Source organism: Canis lupus, chromosome 18 (assembly GCF_011100685.1).
Source record: "Canis lupus familiaris isolate Mischka breed German Shepherd chromosome 18, alternate assembly UU_Cfam_GSD_1.0, whole genome shotgun sequence".
Classification (NCBI taxonomy): domain Eukaryota; kingdom Metazoa; phylum Chordata; class Mammalia; order Carnivora; family Canidae; genus Canis; species Canis lupus.
Window position 1 is genome coordinate 42,597,976 of NC_049239.1, and position 18,686 is coordinate 42,616,661.

Here is an 18,686-nt window from a genome sequence, read left to right on the forward strand (position 1 = left end):
GAAACTATCACTGAGGGAAAATAAGTGGTGAAACCAGTAGATTTGTATGGATAGTTCCAAAAATATATACACACAATTATAGTCTTTCACTCTTCATCCTTTAAAACATTGTTTTCTATAGAAACAAAAGAAAGGCAATGATTTCTATCCCCCAGTACTGAGTTTGGCTAATTTGATGCCAAATATGGTTTTCATATTTCTAAAACGTTAGAAGAAATCCCAATTTTCCAGCCAGTATTTCTCTGAAGTCAAAAAGTGTAGATGGTTGGTATATCTCAACAGATTAAATTGCTTCTTAGTGATAGCACATTGCTTATAAGTTCAGAAAATTCAGAGAGATTTTATTCAGTCTTTTGCCAAAATGATAATATGTTGAAAATGGTCTCCATGATTATACATTTGCTCTTCTTAGAGAGTTTGGAGCTCTTTTTAGGGAAGACTCCCCTTTTTATTGCCATTGCCACATTGAACAGTGCATGATGGTATTTGTTGAGAACTGTGGTCTCTGTTTTAGTTAGGCATGATCCCTGCCCTCAGAGCTGTTCTCATTTAGGGAGGAAATGAAAGTGCCAAGTATAGTATGTATGGTCCACCAGTTGGAATTGAGCACATTGCCTGAGGTATTTAAGACAAAGACGTGGATGTATAAATGATAATACGTTATCATTAATTGTAAGGTTCTTTCTGGAATAGGTAGACTTGAACCTGATCTCTTTTGGACTAGAGCAGTGGTTCTTAATCTTTGTGGGGTGTCGACGCCTCTGAGAATCTGATAAAAATTTTGCGTGTACCCTTTTTTTCATTCTGTATCTGAAGGTTTGTGGACCTTCTGAAACCTGTATGAACTAAAGGGTTGCATGATGACAGAGGAGGGAGGTCAGATGTTTATGGGAATAAGCAGGTTTGAATAAAAGATCCAGAAACAAGAATACCAGTTGTCCATAAGGAAAAGTGATTGGCTTTGAATGGAGCAAAGGTTTTCAGCTGGTTTGTTAGATGAAATTTGCTGTTGGCTAAGATAGTGAATGAGGTCATGTAGATCCATAAGCTTATCGACAGGCCCTCTTATTTTGTTAAGGAATAACCATTGAAAGAATATACATTGAACTGATCTCTCAGTCTGTCAATCATTTGGTCATCTGCAATAGTTGGAGACCAATTTGGTGGGGAGGAGATAAATGGGGCTGGGTGGATGTTGGAGAGTATGGAGAAGCTGATTAGTCATGAGTCTTTTGTGCCCAGGAAAGAATGACTTCAAGAAATACCCTGAAATGGTTAGATTTGATAATTAAAATAGTTGTGTGAAGTAGAAATTGGATATCTAGATGGAAACAGTCTGCCAAATAAGATATGTGGCCTGAACTAAGGAGAACTTCGAAGAGAGGAACTAGCAGTGGCAGTCATCCATGTGCAGACTCTCATTGCAGTGGATTGCAAAGCTGCTTGAGTCGAGCTTAGTTCTTTGCTCTCCTTCTGTCCTCTGCTGTGCTGCCTTCTGTTGCCCAGGGACTTGGGCTTGGCTCAATACTCAGTGAACGTATCTGTCTGGGCCAGGGCTTTAGCTGTGTTGTATTGTCCTGTGCTGTCATAAAGCCTCATGTTTTTATTGTGTTGGCTTGGGTTCTTGTCTTCAACTTTCTTCTCTCTGGGGGCCTCTGCACTCTCGCTTTGCTGTGCTGTAGAGTTATCCCAGATGCAGAACCAGCCCTCACTCTCACTCTTGTTCTGTTTTTTGGTGTAATGTCTAGCTTTATTTGCAGCTCCTTCAGCAGACTGCCTCCTCTGGGAACCTCAACACCCTGAGCAGCCTCCACCCAATGGGAGGTAAGTGTTTCACTGCTGTGGAGGAGCAGCAGCAACCAGGCCACCAGACCCAGCTAACAACAGTCTGAGAGTTTTGCACCGTTTGTACAGAAAACAGATGTTTACCCACTCATTACATAAACCTAATGTAAGGTGAACATCCCAGGACTCAACTTCCTTTTCTCTGGAAGGTGGCTCTTTTAGTTGCTGATGTTAAGATTGCCCTGGGGTTTTCTGATGCTCCTCACCCCCTTAAGTCTGTTGAGGAGGGAGATGGAAAAGAACTGTTAGCATGAGTAGACTTATCTGAGGCCATTTTTATAAGGAGAAAATTGCAGGAACTTTGTTTCCACAATAAAGTGACTTTTCAGTGACTTTGAGAAGCCTTAGAAGGCATCCATGCAAATGGCTTACCCAGAAACTACTAGAACCTAGACAGTTTACTTCTTTGTCTTAATACCTGTTATTTCTTAGGTGATTTGCCTTTTGTTGCTGTTAACAGCAATGGTTAAAAATATGGAAAACTTAATTGACACATGCCTGAGTTTATGACAAAATGGGGTTCCATAGGCAAACTTGATGGTGGGGCCATCAGACAAGTTAGTGGAGTAGAGCTTTTCCAGAGCCCCTGCCCCTACCTCTTCTGCAGTGGATTAAGGCTCAGCAAGTGCATCTGAGAAAGGGGTCATCTTAGGTGAACTGCATTTTACTGTTTGAAAAATTTTTATAGTGGTTCACTTTGTCTCAGGGACTTGGAGTTTGCTGTGTTTTTGAAAATTTGCTAGATTATAAATCTGTGTTGTAGTTTAGTTTTTATTCTCACTAACTCTCCCTCCAACCACCACCACCCATCTGCTTTTCCATCATCTAGAAAATTATTTGGAACACACTGTCAGTGCAGTTCAGATTTCTTGCTCCTTTTAACTGTTGCTTGGGTTCTACTTGGAGGTTTTTCCCCTCAGTGTTTTTCTCCTCCTTCTGATGAGTAATCTGATATTCAAGTAGTGGTTTTTCTTTAGTCTTTCTCCTGTTGCTTTTCTTGCGTGCATCCTCCCCTCTCATTACCCTCCCCGCCCCCCCGGCCACCTGGATCCTGCTGCATCTTCTGCCTGTGTACCCCCATTGGAAAGAGCAAATCCTCTATAAAATAGGAGGAAGGGGCTAAGATGCAGTCCCATTTTGTGCGACAAATTTTGTCGTTTGTTGTTCTCTTGGACACCTGGCTTTGTGGTAGACCACAGACCTTACCCTCTCTTGATTTCCTAATTGCCAGGCCTTGTTATAAATATTCACTTGGGGTGACATGCTATTGGAGTAGATATCTCTTCTCTTGAAGAAATGATGTCAAGTTTCTTAATGTGTTTGAGTGGTATCTGAATCTTTTTAGAGTCTTGTAGTGTTGCTTGTAAGGCTTATCTAGAATAGTTCCTCTTTGGGACCAGCCTTCACCAATGTGTCTGTCATTGCTGGAAGGGATATAAAGAACCCTTATGTCCTGGCTGATCTCTTGCTTTGGATGTTGCAGGGTTAAATGCAATGCAGTTACAGAATTTGGCTGCTCTAGCTGCTGCAGCTAGTGCAGCTCAGAACACACCAAGTGGTACCAATGCTCTCACTACATCCAGCAGTCCCCTCAGCGTACTCACCAGTTCAGGTAAGTGTGTCATTGGAACCAACGTGCCCTTGTGTGCCTTGGACAGAATCTCAAGAAAGAGGTCTTTCATTTTGGAGAGTGGTTAACATCCATTTCCAAAGGGGTCAGATTATGAACAATTAATGTTCCAGTGTCCTCTTCTTAGAAGAGGTGAAATTTCTTTCTTAGGAGAAGAGAAATTTCATAATATTTAGTTTGTTGTAACTGTCATTTGACTTTATACAGCGACAGTTCTCGGAATCAGTAACTGAAAACCTCTTTATGAAGAGAACGCTTGAGTAGTATCACTCTTATGCTTTGGTTCCTTTTGACACGAGAAGCAAATGTTGCCTTGAGTTTAACACCCAGGTTTCTGATCACAGGGTCCTCACCGAGCTCCAGCAGCAGCAGTTCTGTCAACCCCATAGCCTCCCTTGGAGCCCTGCAGACATTAGCTGGAGCAACAGCAGGCCTCAACGTCAGCTCTTTGGCAGGTGAGGGACAGCCCCTGGATGTCATCAGGCCATTCTTTGTGTAGGGAGCATATTTTAAACAACCACAGTAGGTCACCATTAGAATGAACATGGTGGCCCTATAAAGTTAGAAATAATCATGGGATTTCGAGTCAGGCCTGAGTTAAATCCCACTTTCGCCCCTTAACTAGCTGTAACATATGATAACCACCTTTCTAAGGTCATTTTCTCATCCACAAAGTGGGCATAGAACACTTCAAGGGTTGTTAAGTAAATGAAATCATAGGTAAAGTGCTGAGCACATGGCTTAGTACAGTGTCAGGCATGTAATGTGTTTAAGTAAATATTAGCTGCTATTTTGACAATAAGGTTTACCCACCTCTTGTCCTAGACCACACACTCACCCCTTTCAGTACCCAAACCTGAAACGCTTATTTTACCACATTCCAACTCTGTGAGAAAGTGGCCGAAAAGCCGTAGAGAAAATGGAGCAGGTCATGTTTATTTTTATTTTCTATTTATTTTAAATTTTATTTATTTATTCATGAGAGACACACACACACAGAGGCACAGACACAGGCAGAGGGAGAAGCAGGCTCCATTCCATGCAGGGAGCCTGATGTGGGACTCGATCCCAGGTCTCCAGGACCACACCCGGGACTCAAGGGACGCTAAGCCACTGAGCCACCCGGGCTGCCCGGAGCAGGTCATGTTTAAATGATACTAGTCCTTGGATGGGTTGGGAAAAGGTAATGGGGAGAGCCACACCTGGGTGTGGCATTTTTTAATGTGTCCATGAATGACAAGGCCTGGGGAGTGTCCTAGAGCTGACCTGATTGGTATTCCTCCTCAGGGAGAAACAGAGAGAGAGATAAGGGAGAATTTTGTAGTTCATTTTTGGTATCAGTCGAGTCTTCCTAATATGTTAATCCTGTTCTTCCCCACAACCAAGGGATGGCTGCTTTAAATGGTGGCCTGGGCAGCAGTGGCCTTTCCAACGGCACCGGAAGCACCATGGAGGCACTCACGCAGGCCTACTCGGGAATCCAGCAATACGCTGCTGCAGCACTCCCCACTCTATACAACCAGAACCTGTTGACACAGCAGAGTATTGGTGCTGCGGGGAGCCAGAAGGAAGGTGAGTGTGAAGGGAGGCTGGAGTTAGGGACCAGGGCTGGGAGTGGTGTTTTTCTACCTGCAGCAGGGCTGAAGGCAGGCCAAAGGCCAGGAGGACCTTTTAGGTGGTCAGACTGACACTTTTCTTTGGCATTGTCAAGGATAGACTGAGAAGCTATATAAACTGTACTATGCTTTTGGAATGTTCTCTGGATGTGGCTCAGATCAGAACCTCTGTTTGCCCTCCTGTGATCGGGCTGCAGGTTTTAGATAAAGAAGCATACTGACCTGTGTTGACAGCATTTGGCAGTTGTTGTCGTCTTTTTCTTCTTCTTCTTCTTCTTCTTCTTCTTCTTCTGCTTCTGCTTCTGCTTCTCCTTCTCCTGCTTCTGCTTTTCCTTCTGCTTCTCCTTCTTCTCCTCCTTCTCCTTCTCCTCCTCCTCCTCCTCCTCCTCCTCCTCCTCCTTCTTCTTTTTTAAAGATTATTATTTGAGAGCAAGAGAGAACATGCCCGGGAGGAGGGGCAGAGGCAGAGGGAGAAGCGGGCTTCCTGCAGGACTCAATGATCATGACCCGAGCTGAAGGCAGACACTTAACTGAGCCACCCAGCTGCCTGTCAGTCTTTGTGTGTGTGTGTGTGTGTGTGTGTGTGTGTGTGTGTGTGTGTAAATTATCTGTGGATTACAAATTTGTTAGAGGATTTTTTTGAGGGGGGCGTCTAGGAGTCCCTTTTAAGCTCTGTTACTGGGCATTTTCCTCATTTTCTCATCTTTTTTTCCTAATTGAGGACACAAGATGATGAGACAAAAAGAGATACGACCCATGGGTTGATGAATTGGGAAGTGTGTGCTTTGACAAATGGTATTTAAATTCAGGAGAGACTTTTTTTTTTTTTTTTTTTTTAAGATTTTATTTATTCCTGAGAGAAAGAGAGAGAAAGAGGCAGAGACATAGGCAGAGGGAGAAGCAGGCTCCAGGTAGGACTAGATCCCAGGACCCCGAGATCACACCCTGAGCTGAAGGCAGGCACTCCACCACTGAGCCACCCAGGAGTCTCCAGGAGAGACTTTTTAAGCAGAAAAGAGGCCTGCTGGTGGTTTGTATGAATACAAAGTTCTGCTGACATCTCTGTGCTCATAGTTGACTGGATTTCTGTAGCCAGAAGCTGGCAATGTTTAAGTACTAATATGGGGGAAAGACATATGTCCTCTCTTGCCATGGCAGCAAATATTCCTGGTATAGTGCATCCTCACTGCTCTGAGTCAAGATGGTTATGTGCCCTAGTAGGGATCTGAAAGAACTGTGGAAACATATAATAAACCAGGAAAAGCATGAGGATATCCACCTGGTGCTGTGAAGACTAATGAATGGCAGGAAGGGTGGAGAGAGGCATAGCATTTTATGTTGAATGGCCAGAGGTCTCTAACTTGACATTTAAGCCGAGTCTGGAGGAAGTAAGGAAGCAAACCATACATCCATCTAGAGGAAGAAGAGTAATGGGGGCAGAGGAACACCAAGTGCCAAGGCCCTGAGGCAGCACTCCCTGCAATAGCAGGGACGCCGGGTGGCTAGGGAATGGCTGGACTGCAATTGTAATAAGGCTTCTTTGGTTAGAAGGTTATTGAGTATCAATGGTTGGAAGAGGAAAACCTATTCTATTTTTGAGCTTGGTGTTAATCATAGGCACTTTTTAAAATGTAATTTCTTTTTATTGTGGTGTACTTTACATATTGTAAAATTCACCCTTTGGGGAATATATAGCTTTGTGAGCTTTGATGAATGCATAGTCATGTAACCATGTTCACAGATGACCATTTCCTTCACCCTCAGAAATTCCCTCAATATCCCTTTGTAGTCATCCCTCGCCCCACCTTCTGCCTCACAGCGGCCAATCTCTTTGCTGTCCCAGTAGTTTCTTTCTTTCTTTTTTTTTTTTTTTGTCCCAGTAGTTTTTTTTTTTATTATTTTTTTTTTAAAGATTTTATTTATTTATTCATGATAGTCACAGAGAGAGAGAGAGGCAGAGACACAGGCAGAGGGAGAAGCAGGCTCCATGCACCGGGAGCCCGACGTGGGATTCGATCCCGGGTCTCCAGGATCGTGCCCTGGGCCAAAGGCAGGCGCCAAACCGCTGCGCCACCCAGGGATCCCTGTCCCAGTAGTTTCTAGCACAGTTTTGAAACCTGTTTTGTTTGTAATCTCTTGCTACCTCTTTTTCTGTATTTCTGTATAAGCCTTTAGCCTTTGGTTTTATTGCACCACACACAAGTCTGCTGACTTTATTGTCCCAGTACTCACTCCTCCCACAGTCAAATTCTGATACCCCTCAATGGGAAGGAGTCTTGAGTTTCAGTGATTGCTCTTCAGTTTCCTGTTTTGTATTTAGAGCATCTTTAGTTCTCCAAATGAATCTGTTGGACTACAGAGAGTTTTGTTCTAAGATTTCTTTATTTGAGAGAGCGGAAAAGCAAGGGGAGGGGCAGAGGGAGAGAAAGAATCCTCAAGCAGGCTACCTGCAGAACCCTGTGCGGGGCTCGATCCCAGGATCCTGAGATCATGACCTGAGCCAAAATCAAGAATCAGCTGCTTAACCGACTGAGCCACCCAGGCACCCCAGGCTACAGACAGTTTTAATGCAGGTGGAAATGAGAAACAGTGGTAGCTGGGTGGGGGAGTGGAATGGGGGTAAGCTTGACACTGATGCCTTTTCAATCAATGGGTATTTTGAAGGTCCAGAGGGAGCCAACCTGTTCATCTACCACCTGCCCCAGGAGTTTGGAGATCAGGACCTGCTACAGATGTTTATGCCCTTTGGAAATGTCGTGTCTGCCAAGGTTTTCATAGATAAGCAGACAAACCTGAGCAAGTGTTTTGGTATGTTGGCTTCACTTCTGGCTTTGGGAGAGTTAAGTATTGTTACCACTGAGAATGAGAAGGGGCTGATAGCAGGAAGAGCTGGGTTTGAGTTTGGGTTACTATTTAACTCAACCTTAGGCAGATAACGTGACCTCTTGTCGCGCCTCAGTTTTTTTCATTTCTGTAGCAGGGATGGTAGATTTCTATCCACACTGTTGTTCCAGAGGTACAAAATAACACATGGAAATAGCTTGGTCAGAAAATGTAAAAGTGCTATGTATATGTCTAATGGTATAGTCAGGAATCTAATTTATCTCCTGTGATGGGATTTCTAGAATTCTTGTCCCTGCTGAGAAATTTAGGATATGAGACTATTTCTACAAGGCATCTCTTGTTTAAGGAGGACTCCGAATCTCCTTGCCTCATCATGTCCCTAACCCAGGGTTCTGCTTGGATACACAGGTTTTGTAAGTTACGACAATCCTGTTTCGGCTCAAGCTGCCATCCAGTCCATGAACGGCTTTCAGATTGGCATGAAGCGGCTTAAAGTGCAGCTCAAACGTTCGAAGAATGACAGCAAGCCCTACTGAGCGTGCTCCCCTCTGAGACTGGAGTGAGAGGGTCTTCTGGTAAGTGGGGGAGGAGCACCCTTAATGATTCGAAGCCCTAAGGCTGTGTGTTGACAGCCCTGGACCCTGATCCCTGCCACTCTCGCAGGCACAGCTTGCCCTGAAGACTCGGCTACTGCCTTCTGTGGGAGTTTCGCTTCGTACAGAGGACGAGTTTGTGCTTTGGTTTCCAGTGTTTTACTTTGGAGTTTAGGTGCCATATCCTGAGTTTTTTTTCTTTATTTAAAGTTTGCTGTGTTTGTAACCAGTGTGTGTTGAGAAGGACCAACATCAAACCGCCCTGGGGGAGGAGGGGGAATGGAGAAACATTAAAAAAGAAGATCAGAGCTTTCCCCAAACTACCCCAAGAGAGAGGACTGAGTGAAACCAAAAACTGACCCTAGAATCTCCCTTAGTACAGGAGTGGATGAGATGAAAACTGGTGCCCAAGAGCCTTGGAGGGGCGGAGGCAGGGTTGCCTTTGGAGGTGAGGAGAGTTGACCCACACCCAGTGGCCCCTGGAGCTGGAGGCTGAAGCACCTCCCTAGCCGCCTATGGAGCTCTTGCCACCTGTCTTTCAGATTCTTGTGCAAGATTTCTGCTCCTCTTTCCCAAGAAGGAGATGACAGTTCTCTGGGAATAAAGCACCTGTTAAATTAGCCTGACATATGCAAAAAGCAGGGAGACATTACACATTACCAGCTTTTCCAGCCACTGATTGGTGTTGGATTGGCTCTGCCTGGCTGGTAGCTGCCTTTTAGGGAGAAGCAGCCAGTCAAAAAGGTCGTTTTTAGTTTATTTCAACACATTATTAGACCATGGCTCATTTCTAACAGGTCCCTTGAAACAAGGCCTCTAGGGAAGACATTGTCTGGTTTCCTTCCTTGTAGTTGACCACAGCAAAGAGTGTCAATTCATCCCAAGGCACAGTTTTCTCATGAGGGTAGATCTAAGCAGGGCTTACAGTATGTAGTTGAAGGGGGCACCTCTCCTGAGCAGAGAGATCAAAAGCCATCAAGTTAGGGGAGGAGGAGCCTGCTTCTTGGTGTACCTGAATCAGAAGGTCTTAAGCCAGAGTGCTGCATTTGTCAGTGGCCAGCACTCAGTGCTTAAAAGGATGAGAGATCTATGCTTAGCTCCTTGGTTGAGGGGTCCCAGATGTAGTACTCCCCCCAAAGGCAGGCCCTTCTTCTAACCACTCCAGCCCCTTCTGCTCTTGGGGATAGAGGAGATAACAGGACGTTTACAGCCTCCATATGGATTTAGTGTTCATTTACCTCAGTATTACCATGTTCATTTTTGTCCTCGTGCTTACAGTTAGCTCCCTGCTGCCTCCCACAGGTCTTAACTCCGGCTCTTGCCTGTGACCCACACAGCCTCTGGCCCTGCCTCTGCTCCAAGAAATGCTGTGGGGGTGGAAAGCCAGAAAGGACGTGCTGTTGGGAATGTGCACCTGGGCAGAGGTAGCCCTGTTGGGATATGACTCTTAGCCAAGGCCAGGGACTGGGTCCTTGGGATCTTAAACCTCACAAACATCAGTCCCTGACCCCTAGCAACAGAGATGAGATTAAAGGGGTTGATTTGGTATTAAGTCATATGGGGGGCTCTCTCCTTGTCATGCTGGCCATTTGGGTCACAGACAGGGATTGACCATCTTGCTGTTGTACAGGTAGTTTGGTGGTGTTCGATTATCCCATTGAAGCAGGGACAGCTGTTCCCTTCTCATAGTGATAACTTGGGTCTGTTGTCCTCTAAGAGACGTGAAACATACTTCTTAAGCTGAACCACGTAAACTTGAATTCCGCGCACTGGGAGAAATGTGTCCTGTGTTTCAAGGATAAAACTGTTCCAAAGGCTTCCAGGGTCATGATGGGATTTTTTAAATAAATGCAAAAAATAAAAATAAAAAAGAAAAAAGAAAAAAAGAAAAAAATGCTAGGTTGGGGAGGCGCTGTTCTGAATCCCAACCGGCTGGAACCAAGAATGTCGTTTCTATTTTTATAGAAGTTTTATACAGCTCCGGGGTGGAGAATATTTATTACCTAAATTATATCTCTGGAAAAGGCCAGGATTTTGTAGAATCCAGAATGTGATTGTTGTACACACAGGGTGCTGTGTATGATTGAAACTACTGACTCTCTGTGGCCCGTTTGCAGCCCAGCTAATAATCTGCCAGAGGGGAAGGAGTTAATGCTGTGAATTGGCAGAGGAGAGAGCTGTGCTCCCCAGGGTGCTGCCGGTGCTGTGATAGCTGACCTTCTGTTCTGTCTTCCTTCTTGGCCATGTGGGGTTTTCCAAAGCCCAGAATTCCACTCCCTTCCTACTTTCTCTCCCTACCTCTTTCTCCTCCCCATTTCAACTATTATTTGTCCTGGACTCTGGGACCTTATGAAATGCCTTTTCAAATAACATGAAAGGCAAAGGTGCAATCAGCCTGCCTTTGGTAGCAGACCCAGAGGTTCCATACCTGCTTGTGGGTTCTCTTTTCTAAAAGGAGTATGCGTCACAGCAGGGCCCTGGGCTGCCATAGTGGCCAGCTGGTGAGACCAGGCACTTCTCTCTGTTCTCCTCTCCCCTGCCCAGTGAGTGAGCATAGTAGCACTGCCCTTGAGCACAGTTCTCTCCCCAGGCCAAAGATGGTTTGTGAAGAAGCTGCTCCCCTACAAGTCTCATGGTGTGGAAGGGTTCAGCTTGGAGAGTGGAGACTAGCAGTCAAGTCTTAAGCAATCCTTTTCTGTTGTGTGGGGGGTTTCACTTCATAAATGTGTTTTCTGCCTATAGTTTTGTTTCTTACTTGGGTTTCATCATGAAATTGATTTGCCTTGAATGCAACCAGACACTGTCTCCTGGGTCCCACATGAGTGGCCAGGGCCTTGTGTGGAAGCTAAGAGCTTGGATTTCTGGAAACAAAAGGCTGTTCCCATAGAATTGAGGAGAAATCCTGGCCCTTTCCTCTAGAGAGTTCTCCCCACTCCAGCCATTGTCTTCTGCTTTCTCCTGGGTTTGACGAGGGGAGAGGCTGGAGCTCTGTTCCACCAGAAACCTCCCTTCTTTTCCCACTACAGATGTGTTTGGGTGCCTCAGGGGAAATCCAAGCCTTAGGTTCCCTTCTGTCTCTGGCAGTTGGATGTTTTCTTGGTGTCCTCCATGTCCTTTTTGACTTTTTCCCTGTGTCCATTGTTAGCATGTGCAAAAGTTCCCTGTCATTACCCAGCCCCCGCCCCGCCCGCCTCCTCATTTCAGGGCTGTACACAGTGAGTGTTCTCTTCTCTCTCTCTCTCTGTTTGGATGTATTGCTCTGTGTAACTCAGTGGGTCTCCCTCTTTCTGGTTTGTTTTTTTTTCTAGATTCCTGCCGTTTGTTCATCGTTGTGCCTAAAGCATGTCGATGTGGCGTCAAGTACATCGTCCAAATCCCTGTCTCTTCAGCTTCTCTGATGCTTGAACTCTCACCTTTGACCTTGTGTTGACCTTTGATGCTGACGTGTATTTTTATTATGTTTGTTTCTTTCTTTGTTATTTCTTTTTTCTTTTCCTTTTTTTTTCTTTTGTGCTGCCAAATTGGTTTTGCTAGAACGACTGCTGAAGGGGAAATATTTAAACTTGCATTTGAATATAAAAAAATCTATTTTTCTAGAACTTCATAAGATAACCACTTGATTTTGTGATTCCAATTCTTTGTAACTGTCTTCAGAGCAGCCCTACTAGCACATACCGCGTGGTGTTTGTATTTCTGTGAACACACAGCCAGTCCGTTTCTAGGCTTTGTTTCTCTGTGTGCTTAGTTTTAAAGACAACTTTGAAGTAAACAATGAAATAAAAGATGTCACTAAAACCTTTGAGGCTCCTGAGCACATTTTGCTGATACAGTTTGTGGGGCTTGAGGAGACCGCATGTGTTCTTTTGTTTTTCTGAGTTGTCAACTGCAGAAAACACCTGAACCCCCTTTCCTTTTTGACCGCAGGCTGCAGTCTGGGCCCCAGCCAGCCCTTTTTCTTTTTCTTTTGTGGTTCTTCCCTGTAGTGACCCTGCAGGGAGCCTTCAAATCCCTCTGGCCCCTTCCCCTCAGCCCCGCTGTGCCCACCTCCATGCTTGTTCCTACAGTCTCCACAGCAAAATGTGATGCTTTGATTTTTTTTTTTGTTTTTTGTTTTTGTATTGTTTTTGTGTTTTTGTTTTGAATTTTTTCCTTTCCTACTAAGATTATGCCCAGAAAAAACAAGTTTTGCATGTTTCCTGCTGTTTCTTCACACCTTCGTATATATCACCTTCACCTCTCTGTTTTCTATAGTTTGTGCAAAAACTGACCGATTTAAAAGGGTTTCAAAGAAGCTGTTTTAAATTGTTGTGGGGTTGATTATTTTTTTCAAGATTGTATTGTTTTATTTTGAAGTGGACAACTTTCTCCTCTATTGCCCTTAGAGCGTTTGCCTGTGCACTTAGACTGTCACCTTATGTGGCCTCCAGGCCTCAGCGGGGCAGGGAGAGGGGGGCAGTCCAGGAGGCTGGCTGCTCTGCTCAGTGATGGGTGGGAAGGGGCATCCCCCCCGCCCAAGAGGCATGAGGAGCAGAGATAGAACCCAGAAGGTGGCTGCGGGGTGGGGGGGGTGGGGGGTGGGAAGAGGTTTAGAGTATTAGGGGTAGTGAGTGTCCCTCAGCCCCGAAGAAGGAGGGTGCTCTTAACCACTCGAGGAGGCCGTCTGTGCACTAAGTGGCAATATACCTGCCAGCGCTTTTCCTAGGTGACAAGCACAATACTACAGTCTTCACACTGTTTACAGCCCTGGGCACCAACTACCCCACACTGGCTCTTCACCGAAGCTCTGCCCTTGCTTAGCTAGTGGGGTGGGGGTGAGGGCAGGGATTTTTTTTTTTTTTTTTAATTGGGTGAAGAGCCAAAAAGCTACTGTCCCTGGGTGCCAGGCAAGCCAGTTCCTTGGTTCCCTGAAGGGAACTTGCTCTCCTCTCTTGTGGCACCATCCAGCCTCAGGGTCTTAGGGACTTTTGAGTAAGAATTTAAATGGCTGAGGGAGAGGCCAGAGGAGACTAGAGGTCACAAGATGGATCTGTGGAGGTAAGAGGTTGCAGAGGGAGGAGTTTGTGATAGATTCCACCCAGACCTAAGTTGCTGGTGGGTGGGAGAGCTGGGAAGTAGGATTATCCAGGGAAGGGTGAAGAGGGGTAGCCGAGGGACTGGGGGGAGGGGGGTGGGGAAGGTAGAAGCACTGTTAGCATCATCCATACAGGGGTTGATGAAGGAAGGGATCCTGGCAGAATTTTTGCTCTGGGACCCGCAAGTTGCCTAGTATTATGCTTGAGGCCACTCTCACTAGGAGGAAGGGGCGGCCAAATGGAGGCCCAGTGGATGGTAGGCTGCTTAATTTCCTGGAAGGGGTGATTGGATGGAAAGAGGCCAGGAACCCCAGCCTGAGCGAGACTGCCGTGCACCCCACAGTCTGACTGCACAGAGCCGCCTCTGTTGGCAGAAGGCGCTGAGGCTCCCCTTCCTGTGTATTCAGAATCCGTGTTTGCCAATAATTTTGCTTTCAATTCCAAGAGGAGCTCTGGGAAAACCTGTGGATAAAACCAAATGCCAAACGTTTTGGACGTTGTTTCCTTTTCCTTTTTCTCTCTCTGATTGTTTTAATTGTTCTGTGGTGGTTTTAATGGATTTGAGACCCTGGAGCGGCAGCTGCCTTTCTGATTTCCAGCTGCTTTTTGTGAATAATTTAAAAAGAAAAAAAAAAAAAGAAACTTTACATTTTGGAGACAAACCTGTGTGAGTTTTTTATTGGTACAAACGTTGTATTTAACACTAGGGGTTTTGTACAGTTTTTTGCCTTTTCTACTAGAAAACAATGTAAAGTGATTTCACAATGTGAAGAGAAAAAAAAATTGCCACTATGACCAAACGCACAGTCTGTTCTGCAGCAACAACGGGATTCAATCAACTCAAAGTCGTGATTCAGCCGTAGAAATGCTTTTCCTTTACCTTGTTTGAGCTTTTCCTTTCTTTCCTGTTTTGATTTGCAAAAGAAAATGTCTTTTTTGTGTGAACTTGTGTTGTACTATGTAGAAAATTATGGATTTTACTTTAATGGTTTAAAAAAAAAAAAGGCAAGAAGAGCCTTTGTCGCTTTTCTGACCTGATCACAGAGTTTGTGTAGTGGATTAAAAAAGAAAAAAAAATTGTTACAAGTTTGGAGCAAGGGAGTATGTGTTTAAAAGGAATCTCCTTCCTTTTTGTGTGTTTTTCCTTTTGTCCCAATGGGGAACCTAAATCTGTTTTAATTGCACAGACACACGGACAAAAAGTCATTTTGTATCTGCCAAGTGTGGTACCTTCCTTTGTTTATTTGCTATTAAACTGTTTGAGAAGAACTGATGATGTCTTCAGAGTTATTATTGGTTATCGGGGTAGTCATTGGGGTCCTTGGGTCTGGTGGGCGTTCGGGGCATTCCTGAAGAAGGGGTGGAGATCCTGGTAAGGTTTCATTTTGGTGTGCCAGTTTCATGAAACCGAACTCACCAAAGTCTCCTGCAAGAACGTAATTTCTCCTGGAAAACTACCTTCTCCGTCACCCTCCATTCTTCCACAACATCCCTGCTGACACAGGAGTACCTTCAAACCTTTTTGGCAAGCTTGATTTTTGTGCTTCTTTCATTTCTGATAGTGGCTACCACACTGCAGAATTGGCCAAAACTGTGAGTGCAGATCCTCTCTCTGGGCTGTGGAGTTCACCCCAGGGAGGTGCCTGACCAGCACAGGGTCCCAGAGCTTCCTCTCTGGGCCTTTCATGTTCCACCCCAGGGTGGTTCAGCAACTTTCCTTACCCCCTCATCTCCCCCCCCCCCCCATCTTGATCACCGAAGTGCATTTCTAAGATTGAGTTTACTACTTAGGAATTCTAGGTCAGTCTCCAAGTGAGACCCAACATCTGGGCCTCCTCAGACATCCAAGAGCTGTAGGCTCAGCACCAGGCTGGGAGTCTAGAGGCTTGTCACCAGCACATTGGGCTATGGGTGGGTCAGGCCTCACCTTCCTCAGAGTCCCTCTTTGTGGGGTATGTCTGGAGGGACATTTCTTAGTGGGAGTTGCACTGAATACTAGCCCATGAAATGTTCTATGAAATAGGAGTTCTGAAAGCAAATACATTTGGGAATAGTGCTTTCTCATTTGTGATCATTAAAAATAAGTTTAAAAGTGAAAACTTTGTATTACTCTACTCTGTAGTAATTATCCTACCTAATGTTCATTGACTTTAACCACAATCCAAGTGCTGTGGGAAACACCTGTTACATGTTACATGTTTTAGTCTGTGAGGAAGCTGCTGTTCCCATCCCCATTTTGTAGATGAGCAAACTGAGGTTAAAAGAAATTGGGTTGGGGCACCTGGGTGATGCAGTTGGCTAAGTGTCTGAATCTCGGTTTCAGCTCAGGTTATGATCTCAGGGTTGCGCAGTTGGGCTCTCCACTGAGCGCAGAGTGCCTGAGATTCTCCTCCCTCTGCCCACACACATATTGGTGTGCTCGCTCTCTTTCACTCAAAATAAATCTTAAAAAAAAAAAAAAAAAGAATTGGGTTGCCTACAAGAAAGCGGTGGGCACTGAGAATCAAACCAGATCTGCCTGCCTCCCAAGCCCTTTCTCTTAAGCACCAGTGAGGAGAAATAATGCCAGAAAATGTGTGTCTTTGGGATCCCTGGGTGGCGCAGCGGTTTGGCGCCTGCCTTTGGCCCAGGGCGCGATCCTGGAGACCCGGGATCGAATCCCACGTCGGGCTCCCGGTGCATGGAGCCTGCTTCTCCCTCTGCCTGTGTATCTGCCTCTCCCTCTCTCTCTCTCTCTCTCTCTCTCTCTCTCTCTCTCTCTCTCTCTCTCTCTGACTATAATAAATTAAAGAAAAGAAAATGTGTGTCTTCACACAATTACACCCCGTCCTCTAGGCACTAGCGAAGTGAACCTGGGGGTCTTCAACTTGTGGCTCCTTTAGGTTTTTCACCACTGCAGCCTGGCCCTCCATAGAGCAGCTGTCTTGGTATAGAAGGGATTTGCTGAAAACTCACTGTTCCCAGATAGGTGGTCAGTGAGGTGTCCCATCCTGTAAGGAACAAGGTGCATCCGGTATCATTCCTGCCACTCAGGTCTCCTCAATCTGGTGCCACCTAAACTATTCTTTGCCTAATGGGTTCTCCCCTCCCCCCATTGTGATATAATGTATATAACAAAATTTTCAGGGTGCCTGGGTTGGCTCAGTTAAGTGTCTGCCTTCAGCTCAGGTCATGATCCTGGGGTCCTGGGATCAAGCCCTTCATCAGGCTTCCTGCTCTGCGGGGAGCCTGCTTCTCCCTCTCCCACTGCCTGGTGCTCTGCCTCTTTATGCACTCGTTTGCTCGCTCACTCTCTCTCTAATAAATAAAATATTAAAACAACACAAAGTTTCTTTAAACCATTCATAAGTAGATAATTAAGTGGTATTCACCACATTTACAGTCTTGTACAAGCATCACCACCTATGGTTTTTAAATCAACTTGAAATGCACCTATTTCAACTTCACCTCATTCTGACCATTAATATTTTTCATAAATGTGAAAATATCACAAGCTTGATATTTTAATTTTTTTAAGATTTTTAAAATTTATTTATTCATAATAGACATAGAGAAAGAGAGAGGCAAAGACATAGGCAAAGGGAGAAGCAGGCTCCCTGCAGGGAGCCTGATGTGGGACTCGGTCTCGGGACCCTGGGATCACACCTTGAGCTGAAGGCAGATGCTCAACCACTGAGCCACCCAGGTGTCCCTATTTAAATTGTTTTTAAATGTAGATTAATTATTATATGTGTCTACATACACATTAAACTACATAACCAACATATATGAAATGCCCTTAAGGTGCCTTCTCAAAGAGGGTGTTTCACAAACTTCAGGGAATGGGGCCAAGCTGGAGTCAGAGGCTTTGAAGACTCCCTTCTTGACCTGTTTCAGTGACAACAAGGTGGTTGAACATGAAGTTCTCTCCCAGCACAGATTCTTCTGTCACTCAAGATGAAAGTGACAGATCTCAGCTTTTAGTCTTTGCTGTAGGACGCTTGTTCTCCTGAGGTAAAACTTGATATAAAAATGAAATGTGAAGTACAACTCGTTATCTTTCAACTTAACCTTGTACTTAGGCTGTTGTTTCTCTTTAAAATTTACCAAAAAGCCAACCGCAGCCCGGGTGGCTCAGTGGTTTAGTGCTGCCTTCAGCCCAGGGCCTGATCCTGGAGACCGGGGATCCAGTCCCACGTCGAGCTTCCTGCATGGAGCCTGCTTCTCCCTCTGCCTGTGTCTCTGCCTCTCTCTCTCTCATGAATGAATAATTTTAAAAAAATAAAACGGGGATCCCTGGGTGGCGCAGCGGTTTAGCGCCTGCCTTTGGCCCAGGGCACGGTCCTGGAGACCCAGGATCGAATCCCACGTCGGGCTCCCGGTGCATGGAGCCTGCTTCTCCCTCTGCCTGTGTCTCTGCCTCTCTCTTTCTCTCTGTGTGACTATCATAAATAAATTAAAAAAATTTTAAAAAAATAAAAATAAAACGAAATAAAATTTACCAAAAAGGGGACACCTGGGTGGCTCAGCGGTTGAGTGTCTGCCTTTGACTCAGGGTGTGATCCTGGAGTCCTAGGATTGAGTCCCACAACAGGCTCCCTGCAAGGAGCCTGCTTCTCCATCTGCCTATGTCTCTGCCTCTCTCTGTGTCCCTCATGAATAAACAAAATCTTTATAAAAAAATAAAATTTACCAAAAAGAAAATGCCAAAAGTAACTGTTTTTAACCTTTTAAAAATTTAGGCTTGTGCACCTTTAGAATCGTATAGCTGTGTCTTAGTTACACTGTTTGTATTCCTTTTTATATATTTTTTATTTTTAAAAAAAGATTTTATTTATTCATGAGAGACACAGAGAGAGGCAGAGACACAGAGGGAGAAGCAGGCTCCATGCAGAGAACCCGATGTGGGACTTGATCCCACGACCTGGGATCACGCTCTGAGCTGAAGGCAGATGCTCAACCCCTGAGCCACCCAGGCGTCCCTGTATTCCTTTTTAAAACCCACATGCAGTCACCTTTTATTTTTGAATAGATTCCTCAGCACCTAGTTGTTCCCATGCTCCTGGCTCCTGGCTCACCACAGAGGCAGCCCCCGCATTGGGCTCTC

General features: G+C 45.2%; 1 protein-coding gene across 17 annotated transcripts in view; it reads left to right on the forward strand.

Moving 5' to 3' along the window:
* CELF1 (CUGBP Elav-like family member 1) overlaps positions 1-18,686 on the forward strand; it is a 93,277-nt gene that overhangs the window by 65,161 nt on the left and 9,430 nt on the right. For 13 of the 17 annotated variants that reach the window (XM_038563298.1, XM_038563291.1, XM_038563297.1 and 10 more), the window contains 7 exons: positions 1,749-1,824; positions 3,329-3,457; positions 3,820-3,930; positions 4,862-5,047; positions 7,756-7,899; positions 8,344-8,510; positions 11,837-14,873. In XM_038563298.1, coding sequence (XP_038419226.1) covers positions 1,749-1,824; positions 3,329-3,457; positions 3,820-3,930; positions 4,862-5,047; positions 7,756-7,899; positions 8,344-8,471 — 774 coding nt within the window. In that variant the 3' untranslated portion in view covers positions 8,472-8,510; positions 11,837-14,873. Of the gene's footprint in view, positions 1-1,748; positions 1,825-3,328; positions 3,458-3,819; positions 3,931-4,861; positions 5,048-7,755; positions 7,900-8,343; positions 8,511-8,598; positions 14,874-18,686 lie in introns of those variants that run through there. The other 4 variants (XM_038563288.1, XM_038563289.1, XM_038563285.1 and 1 more) reach the window with 3 other exon arrangements.